General features: G+C 38.6%; 1 protein-coding gene across 3 annotated transcripts in view; it reads left to right on the top strand.

Moving 5' to 3' along the window:
* Window positions 1-13,133, top strand: part of dpp10 (dipeptidyl peptidase like 10) — a 798,815-nt gene that overhangs the window by 584,203 nt on the left and 201,479 nt on the right. For all 3 annotated transcript variants that reach the window (XM_008109652.3, XM_003214894.4, XM_008109657.3), the window contains exon 5: window positions 1,815-1,889. In XM_008109652.3, the coding sequence (XP_008107859.1) occupies window positions 1,815-1,889 (75 nt within the window). The remainder of the gene's footprint in view (window positions 1-1,814; window positions 1,890-13,133) is intronic.

The raw sequence follows: 13,133 nt of genomic DNA, 5'->3' as shown, positions 1-13,133 counted from the left end.
TAAAGAAGGTGAATAACTGGAGAAAGGGGACAGGTACGAGTAGGTGACACAATTGTTCCCTTCTAATGAAGAGCAAACGACATCTGTTGCAATGTGGGGGATCTGTATTTCAGTGTGACAGAGTTGAGGGAAGAGGTCACAATGAGTCAGTATGAGTACTGTACCTTAACTTTGATAAAAAAAAAAAGCAGCCTTTCCCTTCTCTGCGAAGAGAGATGAAAGGCAAGGGCTTACTCCATCCTTGGAAGCACTAATTGCCTTTACTCTCTCTGTCGTGGTCCCACATCTGGCCTTTTTGATTACGTGGGTGGGGAATGATAGTGGTGATGGCTGCCTTCTTGAGTTGGCATTGGTGCTTTCCCCTCTTCATGGAATGATCCTGACTTATCTACATGTCATATCAAAATGCATAATTTTGCCCCCCCAAACCTGTCCTTGACCTACACATGAGGTCTATTTATACATGAGTGCATATGGTAGTTAGAGGACTAAATGTTCAAATCACCTGCCAGTACCCTCTTAAAAATATCCCATTGTTTTTTCATAATTTTTCATTATTTAATGAAAAAAGGAACAGCAGTGTATGTCTGAATATTAATATTTCCCTTTATATGTTACTTTTTAAGTTCCAGTGCTAGCATTTTGTCTACAGAGAAATATTCTTCTCGGCTTTCCTGAATTTTTGAAATGCCTCTTTATTGGCAGCCTGGCTCTTTAGATAGGAAGTGTCTTCAGATATACACAAAATAATTCCCTTCAGTGGTTCTGTTCCTTCAAGTATCCTTCTCTAAATCAGATTCATTAAATTCATTCTGACACCACCATTACCTCTTGATGAAATCATAGGCTTAAATTCAATTGGGTGTCATGTATTTTTATCTAGAAGCAAAGTGTTATTAGGATGATCATGCTTCTTTCTCCTCCATTATATCTGCCACATGACTGAAGATTCTAAATCTTTTCTAAAAAAAAAAGTGGTCTTTGAAATGTTTGGTTCAGGAAGAAAATAGAATAGAACTCCTCTCTTCTGTATCTGTTTTTTCCCCTTAGGGATGATGCTCACTTCTCCTGTAAAATAATTTGTTTCTGCCAAAAGTAAACGCCAAAAGATTTAAATAACTGATATTTTTTGATGTACCATAATATTTTTGACACCATATCTATATGAAAATATAAACTGCTATTATTACAGTTTCCCTGGGTATGCTGAAAGATTTGCTTCCATGCAATGGTTTTTATTTCTTTTATTGGTCAACTGATTGTCTGGGCATTTCATTAACTTTTGATACCCTCCCAAATTTTTAGATTTTGACTAATTTTATCCTTTAAAACAGTGGTTCCCAACCTTTTTTTGACCAGGGCCCACTTTGACCAGGGCCCACTCTCCAACATTAGTACCAAAAGGGTTATGAATCCGTTTTTGGTCAACTTTAGATTCGGTTTGGTTATTGGGGGCTGATTCAGAAAATTGCATTGGATAGACCACATCAGCTCTAGTTTCTGATACAGAACATACCATCCAGTAGTCGCCATCTGCTTGCCCACAAAACCATATTTAATAATCTAGAGCTGATGTGGTCTATCCAATGTAATGACCACTGATTCATATAACAACAACAACAACAACAACTTTATTTTTGTTTCTTACCTCCATCTCCCTGAAGGGACTTGGGGCGGCTCACATGGGGACAAGTCCAACATAATCATAAGTTAAAAACACAATCCATGAATTCATTACTGTTATGTCTTTTGAAATGTCCAAGGCAAAGTACATTTTATCTAACAAAATGTCCAATGCTGTGCTTTCTTCATAGGTAACCTTTAAAGCCTCAAGATATTCAGTATCTCCAGATTTAAAGTATGTTCTCCTTGCATATGACATCAAACAGGTAAGAAAGCAGTTGGAAAAGGAACTACTAGAATACATATTACTATATGTAACCAGTCTATGGTTGAAAGAGAGAAAAAAATATTTTCCCTGCTTTGATATTGATATTATGTGGCAATGAGATAGGATCAAAGCCTTACTTTCTTTTGCTTTTTGGATTCATTTTTGGTTTGTTCTAGATGAGTTTGAATGAACTTGATTTGGACTGATAATGTGTATGTATAATTCTCTAATGAGTGCTATTCATTTTTTACTTTCAGAGTACATCTTTTTAGAGTAGTATAAATCTGTGTTTTTGTGTCAGTATGTGGCTTTTGCAGTAGTGTAACGCTTACAACCACAGAATGTAAATTCCTGGACCTGAAATGACTCCAGGTTCCTTGAAATGGGATTCAAAAGCCCCACCTAAACACGCAGCTAACTTAGTCAGTTTAAAACTTCAAAAGATTCTCCAACTGATCTAATTTAATTCAACCATGTCTCTTTTGAAAGGTGCACCTCCTGTGCTGCTGATCTGTAGCCATCTGCTGCTTATAGCTAATCCGACCCCATGCTTTTTTGGATAATATGACTGCTATGTGTCCTCTCAGCTTGAGTTGACTGAGCAGGTGTTTTAATTTGCACCCACAACTGTAATTGCGTATGATCCCACTTGAGGGTGGGGTCAATTGCTGATCTCATTCAGAATACATTGTCGTAAATTAACCAGGCTAGATCAGCAAAATCCAAATAGGATCTATAAATTATATCAGAATAATAGAGTTGGAAGGGACCACATGGGCCATCTAGTCCAACCCCCTATCATGCAGGAAAATCTTTGTTTCTAGTAGATTATAATAAGTGGTCCCCAAATGGAAGCATGCATTCCCTATATGAAACAGCACAATGAGGGACTGCACTATATCTGCTACTGCTGTGCTAATGTATATGCCACAGATCCTCATAAAAACACTATGAGGGATTGGTTCCTTGGACAGAAGTCAAGTAGGTACATGGAATTGCCCTAGATTCAACATGGGTTGCATAGGAAGCCTGTCTGATCCACTTCCCTTATACCAGCTCCTTGGATGCTTGGCCACCTGATATGTTCAAACCCACTTTCTCATGACCAGTTGTCTGAACTTGTATGTATGGTGTTCGTGTCAGAAGGTTCTGTTGAAATATGCTTTATTGATGCAGACTCCCTGTCACCATCCTCAGCACTCATCACTGCAGATACTAGATCCTCCTCCAATTCTTCAGTCAAAATACTCTCATCGCTTCAGCTCAACTTTTCCAAAAGTCCTAATTAGTTGTTGTGGCCTATCTGTACCAAATGGCCTAATGTATCTGTCCACCTAATAAATGATTCTCAACCTGTGGGTCCCCAGATGTTTTGGCCTTTAACTCCCAGCAGTCCTAACAGCTGTTAAACTGCCTGGGATTTCTGGGAGTTGTAGGCCAAAACACCCTAAGACCCACAGGTTGAGAACCACTGGAGTAAACAGAATTTCAGCTTCAAACACATGGTTTTATGCCACAATGCATCTGACTTCAATACTGGCTCTCCTCCATTGGCGGTCAACAAAAGTATGTCCAAAAGTAACTCCTTGTGGATCTCAATCCAAGTATTCTATAGTATCTGCAAATATTTGTCTATAGGGCGAATCGACACTTCAACTGGGGAAATGTTATGGGGGTTAACTCATCAGTCGATTCCAAACCCCATTGGTTCCTATTTCATTCATTTTCTTTTTAAAGCATATCCTGAAAGTTGCAGACATCAATTTCATATGTAGTCTGGCCTTAAGAGAAAAATCTAACAATTGAAGTCATTATGTACATATTTTTGTTTGGTACAGAAATATATATGGAACATCAACACATTACAGATGTTTTCTTTTGTATGAAATGTGCATAAAAAGAGTTGTTGCTTTTGAAAGGACCAAGAATAATTTCTATCACATTTGTGAATAAGGCAGCAAACGCTGAGATTTTAAAACAGTTGTTCTTTGAAATAACAAAAAGGTTATTATTACTATTTGAATCAACAATAAAAGACGGGGAGGGTTTTATAATCTTACATATTGCTGCAAAGTATATTTTTTCTTGTTTTGACAATGTTGTCTGGTACGTTTATTCTTGAAAAAACACCATTAGGCATTGGAACATTGCCTACAAATGCAAATAATAGGTATAAGGGAGTAATTCATATCGAGAGCACGTCAGTGGACAAAAGGTACTTATCTTTCCAGGGCTTTGGGTTGGTCTTCCCATTCTACCTATTTACATATTTTAAACAATTGCAAATTATGTTAATCTGGTATCAATCACAGCTAATTTGGTCTTGAGATTAGTAGTTGGTCTGAATTTCAAAGTTTGGAGGCGTTGTGGCAGGGTTGGGTATCTCACAGGCTACAGCTGGTATGGGGTGGATAGAATACTGTGTATCGCATAACCCGATCTGAATTCCTTAAGACAGTACTTTAGTGCTATCCTATGGAGGGAACTAGAAAATACTTTTGTCTAATTCGCCAAGGACAAATTTGCCAATAACAACAATTACTGTATCTTTTTTCCTGCAAATGTGCCAGGAAACAAGAGCCAATATCACAGGCATTGGTTTCAGTCCACTTTGAGTATAGTTGCCCTTAACTATCCTGTTACTTCCAGGTACCATCAAAAATGTTGGTGTTAAAAAAGATTTAACTGGCATTGTGGTGAACTTTGGAATTCTGCGTGGGAGGTGTCATTTTGTTTTTTTGCTCAGGCAAGAATTATTTATTTATTTCGTGTCAAAAGCATTGCATAATAAATAAGTTAAAAAGTGATAAAATAAAGGAATCACAAACAGCTAAATAGTTTTGGACCAAAAGCGGGCAACAGCAATCGCATTGTCCGTAGCTTTAAACAACTCCTCCTCCGTGCATGAAGCAGGGCATTGTGGGCAAGCATACATATGTTGTTTGTTCAGCTCCACAGTCACACAGGATGGAGGATTCCTCCAGGTAGTGCCATCTTGCCAGGTTGTCTTTTGATCTGCCCACTCCGCATCTCAGTCTATTTAGGGACTTCCAAGTTGTCCATTCTTGGTTTGCCCCTGGAGGCAGACCCTCATGGGGGGAGGGGCATCCAGTTGGGATTGCCTGGTTTAGCTGCCCAGAGGGACATCCTTGCTGTTGCTGGGGGGACATCAAGAGGAGTGGTGGTTCTCATGAAGCTCCTCCTTGACCTGAGTCTACTGGGAGGAGGCTGATAGTCATGCAGTGGGTGGCTTTCACAATGTTCAACCTTATTTCTCTCACAGTTAGCAGCAACCTCCCGTCGCACGTCAGGAGGGGCAATGCCAGCTAGCTTATAGAGTTTATCAACAGGTGTAGGTTTAAGGCATCCTGAGATTATTCTGCATGTTTCATTCAGTGCTATGTCCACCTGCTTCGCATGGACAGACTTGTGTCACAATCATGAAGCCCATTTTATTGTGGGAGAGTTCAATAGCCACAGCTGTGTCTGGGGCTATGACGAAGATTATAGAAATGGTGAAGCAGTTCTAACATGGGCCGACAATAGTAGAATGAACCTCCTTCATGATAGTAAATTACCACCATCATTTCATAGCAGCCGATGGAAGCGTGTTTATAACCCTGATCTGATTTTTGTAAATGAAAGCATAATCCACCAATGCATTAAAAGGGTATTAAACCCGATACCTAATACTCAACACAGACCAATATGCTGCGTAGCATATGCAGTTGTAAGACCAAAAAGTGTCCCATTCCGCAGAAGATATAACTTCAATAAAGCTAACTGGACAAAGTTTATAGAGACCTTGAAAGCAGCTATTTCTGATATAGAACCTTCTACAGAAAATTATGACCTGTTTGTAGAAGCTGTGAAAAGATCCTCAAGTCTCTCGATCCCTAGAGGATGTCACACAAGCTACTTACCAGGCCTAAATGAAGAATTGCTAAATCAGCTACAGGAATATCTCAGACTATTTCAAGAGAATCCATACAGTGATGTGACTATAGAAGCAGGCCAAAAACTATCTAGAGCCATAGCTAATGCTAAAAAAGCCCGCTGGATAGAACTGCTTGAGAACCTTGACATGTCCAAGAGTAGCCGAAAAGCCTGGCAATTGTTGAGATGCCTGGATAGTGACCCTCTGGTCAACCATGGACATGCAAACATAACACTAGACCAGATAGCTCACCAGCTAATTCAGAATGGGAAAACCAACTGCAGCAGAGTAAAGATGAAAATCAACAGGGTGCCAGAACTTGAAACCCACCAGTTGTCATCTCCTCTAAACCTGAAAGAACTCAGAGAAGCCATCAAGCGATGTAAAACTGGTAAAGCACCTGGCCTAGATGACTTAATGATGGAGTAAATCAAACACTTGGGGCCCAAAGCTGAAAACTGGCTTTTGAAATTCTACAATCAATGCTTGGCACACAAACAGATTCCCAGAGCATGGAGGAAAACTAAGATCATTGCCATTTTAAAACCTGGTAAAGATGCCTCCAATACCAGGAACTACTGACCAATCTCCCTGTTATGTAATCTATATAAAGTCTATGAGAGGATGCTATTAAATCAATTAGGACCTGTCATTGAACCTAAGCTTATTGCACAACAAGCAGGTTTCCGACCAGGGAAAAACTACAGGTCAAATTCTTCATCTGATTGAGCATATCGAGAAAGGCTATGAGAAAGGCTGCATTACGGGAACAGTTTTTGTGGACCTTACGGCAGCCTATGACACGGTGCAATATAGAAAAATGCTGCATAAAGTCTACCATATTACCTGGGACTTTGACTTTACAAAAACTGTCCAGACCCTCCTGGAAAACCTCAGCTTGTATGTGGAGTTTCAGGGAAGGAAAAGTAGATGGAGGAGGGAAAATAATGGTTTAGCCCAAGGAAGCGTTCTTGCACCGACCTTGTTTAACATCTTCACGAACGATCAGCCACAGCCACCACTCACAAAGAGCTTTATATATGCTGATGACCTTGGCCTTACAACAGTAATGTGCATTGCTATTGTAGTCTGAGATCACCTCAGAAAATGAGAATCTGCCCCACAAGAATTTTACTGCTGACTAATTTTAGCAACAAATTTTGAGGTCATGAAAGGCAAAATGGTGCTTGTATAAAATGATGACTACACTGTGTACTAGAAAAACTGACTTATTGTCCAAAAGATATCAGAAAAGAGAACAGGTGAGACAGTTTTCAGACTTTTAGTACCCATTTGTTATTTTGCCAAGACTCTGCTGTATGATCAGTCCACCAGCCTAGCATTCTCTGGTCTCGTAATGTGATTACGTTTGTCATCTCCCATTTCTGTTAAGTCTGCAAAAGGAAATGCTTCCAAAGAGTGTGATAAAGCTTTTTTTTAAAAGAATTAGTTTTGTTTTAAATACCTTAACTGATCAAATTCAGCAGCATCACATAATCTCATACTAAATCAGCCAGTTTTGTTGGTTGACTGATAAATGATACCAAGTTGAAAAAAAAAGTTAAATGGAATATTTTGCGGGCTTAAGACTCTTTAAAGGTGAATTATTAGAAAATAGTACTCATCCCTTCCTTTCTCTAGTCACACTTTATAAATGAGGAATTCACACTGTCTACTATGAAGTTAGATCAATTTATTCAATTAGGCTTAGTTCCACATAAGGGTGTGAAAACACGCAGCCTTTGTGTAAAGCAAACTATATCTAAACAACAGAAAAAAGTTGTGTATGAAAACTACTGCATAAAAAACTTAATGTAGTTTGAAGGAACTGAAGAGAAAATTGAGAACACATGTTTCATCTGACATTTGCCATGAAATTGTAATTAGACCCACAGTTATTTTTATGTTTGGATTAAAAATAAATTCAGAGCTAAATATTTATTTTTCTTGTGTCAGCATTTTCTTTAATCTATTTTATGCTTCGAATGGCAAACTTTAATTAAATTTGCAGTTGTTTCAGCACAATTAAAAATACTCTTTATGCATAACGGGATGCAGATTTGCATGAAAGTAAGCTGTCCTTGAATACAAAAAGTAACAATGGAGTGGATTGTTAAAATCATGGCACAAAAGGAAAGCTGTTAGATGTGCCTTTGCAGCTGTTGTGATGTTACTCTTTAAACCTTGACTATTGAAAGAAATATGTGTTTGCTTCTTAGTGCATAATGTTCTTTTCTGGTTTTGTTTTTCAGGACAGATGTTTATCAGCCTTTTCTGAATATAAAGAAACTCTAATCTAGAGTTGTATAAAAAATAAGATAGGGAGTAAAAAGTTAGGATAAAGGAACTCAATTTATTGATTTTTATTTTTTAATCATGACTCATATGTTCCTATGACATTTTGCCTTGGTTGTCATAAAAGATTCTGATCTTAGCTATAAAATTTCTCACACAGAAGCTAGTGATAGATTGCACTGTTCTTCTGTTACAGCACGTGCTGACATGCCAAAAGTCATTCAAATGTCATTTAATTTTCAAGGACTGGGTATGAAATATTCATCCCAGATAGACTTATCTTATATCAGGAAAAGGCCTGAAATACTAATTGGGTAGGGCAGGGCAGGAAGTTATGATATCTCCATTATTCAGATTAAGCCTGGTCAAGTCTCAGGAGTGCTTATCTTTAGGTCTGTACATTGGCTAAGTAATGGATGCCAAATCCTTGGGAATATACTATATGTGGTTGCTTTGTCCATACTCACTCCCCCCCCCCCCCCCACTCGCAGCCAAATTCTGACATTTCTGTTTAAATTCAATAATATGAAGTAACATATCGTGGAATCAATATTTGTAGAGATAGGAAGAGAAGCACAGAATAGGACTATATGCCTCACTTTTGATTTTATAGACTTTATCATGCCTTCATGCTCATAAATATTAAATAAGCAAATAACACCTTCCATAATTTGACAGTAAAAAGGCAATGATGGGGAAAATACTACTTGTTAGTACTACAATAACCAGCCTAAATTACATTCTTGAATTTCCTGTTTCTGAAGAAGGTCTAAGACACTCTGTTGCATTACCATTTGTTCCCATTATTACTTTCCCCCAAGCATTTTACTTTTATTGGGCATGCTCATTAACCTGTTTTAGGTGCTATCAGGTTTTTGTGTGTTGAATATACTTGTCTAATCCCAGCTACGTTATAATATTACTTTTTAATGTTGACAGTGTTGACACCAATCTGTTCCATCTTTCCCCCCTTCATTTTGAAAATAGCTTCTCAGTGTCAGATAAGTCAGACAATGAGATAGTTCCTTCTGTACCTTTTCAAATACATATGTTTATCCAGTCCGCTTTTGTAGCCACTGCATTCTGTTTCTCCACCACAAATTATTGCTGGGTGGATGCACCTTTATTTGTACACTTGGTGTGAACATAGGTACCTTGGTGGCTGTTCCCAGGCTCTGGATTCTCTTACCAGAAAAACTAGACCAGCATCCTCCTTACTATTTTGTTTTATAGACAAGTGAAGACTTTGTTATTCTGGCAGGCCATGAAAATGGATGTTAAGGGGAAGTGTACCTTTTCATAATGTGCTGGATTTTTTGTTGTTGCTATTATTGGGAGAGACAGTCATTCAAGTGAGGCTGTCTGTGAAAGCTTCCAAAGGTTGTAAAACACAGTAACAGGAGGTATGCAAGAGTGACTTGAGGATTAATAGAGAACTGAGGGTACATCTACACTGTAGAATTAATGGAATTTGGCATCAATTTAACTGCCATGGCTTGATGCCACAGAATCTTGGGATCTGCAGTTTGGTGATGCACTAGCACTCTTTGACATAAAAGGCCAAAGACCTTGTACAACTTCAACTCCCGCGATTCCATAGCATTGAGCCATGGCAGTTAGTTAGGTCAACCTGCATTAATTCTACAGTGTAGATGCCTCATAAGAGAGATGCTGCCTACACTATCTCTAGGGAAGCATGGCCATGAGCTGGACGGCAAAGGCCAATCTTCCAGCTTCCCATGAACATCTGAAGATCCAGATTACAAACCAATTTGGAAAATGGACTATTCTAGGTTTTCCATACCTTCATAAACTACCACCTGAGGAAGACTATACAGTCGAAACCGCTCGTGGATGGTGACAAACCTTGAATTTGTTTAAAACATTTGATTTTTTAAAAAAAGAATTCACTAACTTGGACATATAGATTTGGACTTACAATTAGTGATTTATACAGTCCTCCATGTGGAACATGAACTCTGGTTGTCATTGAACTCACAAACCCTTAATATAAGAGTTCTGCTTTCTATGAATATATGTGTGTTTGTAACACATTGATTATATTTTGGTTTAGAGATGTGTTTTTTGAAGCATTTAGTATATTTTTTATCTCTATCATCCTTGTACATTGAATGTTCTATGACAATAGCATATATAGGAAATACTGTCTTATCGTTTATATTATTAGATTACATTTCTGGTTATAGTGGCCTCTTGGCTGTGCATTTTGGGGAATCCCTTTTCTGTATTGTTGCTCCTTCTCTGCCTTCTCCTTTTTCTCCTTGGCTCCTGGGGCCTGCAGATGGCAGCCAGTGAGGGAACCTGTCCTGGTAAGGTTGCAGCCCTGGCAAGCCAAGGAGGCTGCTCCTCCTCTGACTTCACGGCCTCCCTCGCCACTTCCTCCTTGACTTCTGGGGCCTGTGACTGGTAAGGGAGCTGGCCCTGGGGAGGCGGCGGCCTCAGGAAGCCAAGGAGGCCACGTATTGAGGCAAGTAGGGAGGTCCATTACCACATTACACAAATCTAATGCACACCCCAATTTTGGCAGAGCCATTTAGCCAAAAAAGATGTGCGTTAGAATCACGTAAATACAGTACTTCTTTAAATAATGAGCTATTTATCTCTGTTGTTGTCCTTTTTGTTGCTGTTGGGTGCCTTCAAGTTGTTTCTGATTTATGACAACCTATCATGGGGTTTTTTTTGGCAAAATTTGTTCGGAAGAGTTTGCCTTTGTCATATGAGGCTAGGGGAGTGTGACTTGCTCAAGACAGTGGGACTTGCCCACTCAGTGGGTTTCCATGGGTAAGCAGGAATTCAAATCCTGGTCTCCAGAATCATAGTCCAACACTCAGAGCACTATATAATGATGGTTCTTTTTAATACCTATAGTTGCTCTTCCATTCCTAGGTATTTTGTTCTCCTCTCCCATTTCATTGTCATGCTCTCCACTCTACCTGTAAGTTCTTATCATATCGTGCTGTTTAATAATTGTAGGAATGCTTGGTATGCCTCCCTTTTTTCTTAGTTACCTTGTGTGTGTAGGTGGGTAGAACTTGTGCATGTTAGGTGGTTGGCCACAGAAAGATTCAGATCACTATTGGTAGAAATAATGATTTTGGTTGTAGACTTCCTTAGCTTTCTTTTAGCATCAGAGGACTATTTGTAATGCATGAAAGATAATTTTTACATAATACATCTTTTAAATAGCCATTGACAGAACAAACAATTGCTTTCAGTCATATTGACAAGCTTAGTAAACTGCAAAAGAAAAACATCTTTAATGTTAATCCGATGAGTATTTCAAACAATACTAGAGCCCCATACCAATGCTCACTTATATTGTTCAAATTCAATAATTTGAAAGTGAAGGTTATTTAAATGTCAGAATAATTTGTTTATAGAGACTATTATCTACTCATTTAAATTTGTTCATTGCATAATGACATGACAATATACTTATCAATTTTGACATATTTGACAGTTTTGCTATTTGGGAATTGAATGAACATTCTGAATCCCATGGAAAATGCAGATTTCTCAGGGTATATTGTCTCTAAGCATGGTTTTCTAAATTTAAATTGAAAATATACACTTTGTTAAGTTTTGATTCAATAATTGCATCACAGCATTCAGACAGTAGAAAGAACCAATCCAGTGCACATATTGTTTATCAAGTTTGGATTAGGCCTGTTCACCTCAAGCTAGATACAATAATCAGGCAATCAAGATTTTGTCTGTTGGTTTTTCTGGTTTAAAATGATTCTCTGCTTCTATCATATTTGTTTCTACCACATGAATTTGTCTTGATATTGTACAATTGTCAACCGTTTGTAGTCCATCTTGAAAGTCTGTATAAACGTGGTCTATGATTTAAAATCAACTAAATCAAGGATACCATATATATTCACGTATAAGTCAACTACATGTCAAGGGTAGGTTCTAGGCCCAAATTATGGATTCTGATATGACCTGTGGATAAGTCAAAATACATTCCATGTAGAGGGGAAAGCACCAATGTCGCCTCCGGAATCTAGTCACCTCTGATCCCTACTATCATTTCCCCACCCAGCCATTCAAAATGGTCAGAAGTGACACAATGGTAGAGAGATTAGAGGGGACCAGTACTTCTCTTAGCTTCTCCTAGGATGGACTGAGCCCCGGTGGCAAAGTGCGTTAAAGCACTGAGCTGCAGACCGAAAGGTCCCAGGTTCAAGTCCCGGGAGCGGCGTGAGCGGCCGCTGTTAGCTCCAGCTCCTGCTAACTTAGCAGTTTGAAAACATGCCAATGTGAGTAGATCAATAGGTACCGCTCCGGTGGGAAGATAACGGCGCTCCATGCAGTCATGCCAGCCACATGACCTTGGAGGTGATTACGGACAGCGCCGGCTCTTCGGCTTAGAAATGGAGATGAGCACCACACCCCAGAGTCAGACATGACTGGACTTAACGTCAGGGGAAAACCTTTACCTTTTTTAGGATGGACTAAACTCTTGCATTTTGCCCTCTATTCATGGAATGGTTCTTATTTTTGGCAAAAGGTAAGGCACAGTTCTTAAACCGACCCATGGGTAAATCCACCCAGATTTTTGGAAATGATTTTTTGACTAACATTTCTAGACTTATACATGAGTATATAGACTAATCTCCAGCATCTTTGTTATATTATGTTTATCACTTAGTTCTTATTTTTTAGCATACCGTTTTAATATATTCCTGTATATATGTTCTCCTGGTCTTTCTGATGAAGATATATTTTCAAAAGTATAATTACTAACCTAACCAAGATATGAACAAAATGAAACAAGCAGGTTTCCTAAATCTGCCATATTTTACAGATTCTTCAGTGTTGTGTTCCCTCTGCTTCTGAAATCTGAAGCACAAATTCTTACAGATACTGTGTTTCTCTTTCTTTGGGCAATAATAGTTCCACAGTGTTGAATTTGGCATTGGGCATTCCATCTCTACAGATACCATGATAAAATTAATGAATGATGATGATGGTGCTGATGCT

This window comes from Anolis carolinensis, chromosome 1 (assembly GCF_035594765.1).
Source record: "Anolis carolinensis isolate JA03-04 chromosome 1, rAnoCar3.1.pri, whole genome shotgun sequence".
Lineage (NCBI taxonomy): Eukaryota > Metazoa > Chordata > Lepidosauria > Squamata > Dactyloidae > Anolis > Anolis carolinensis.
This window is presented reverse-complemented; position numbering and strand designations above follow the sequence as displayed.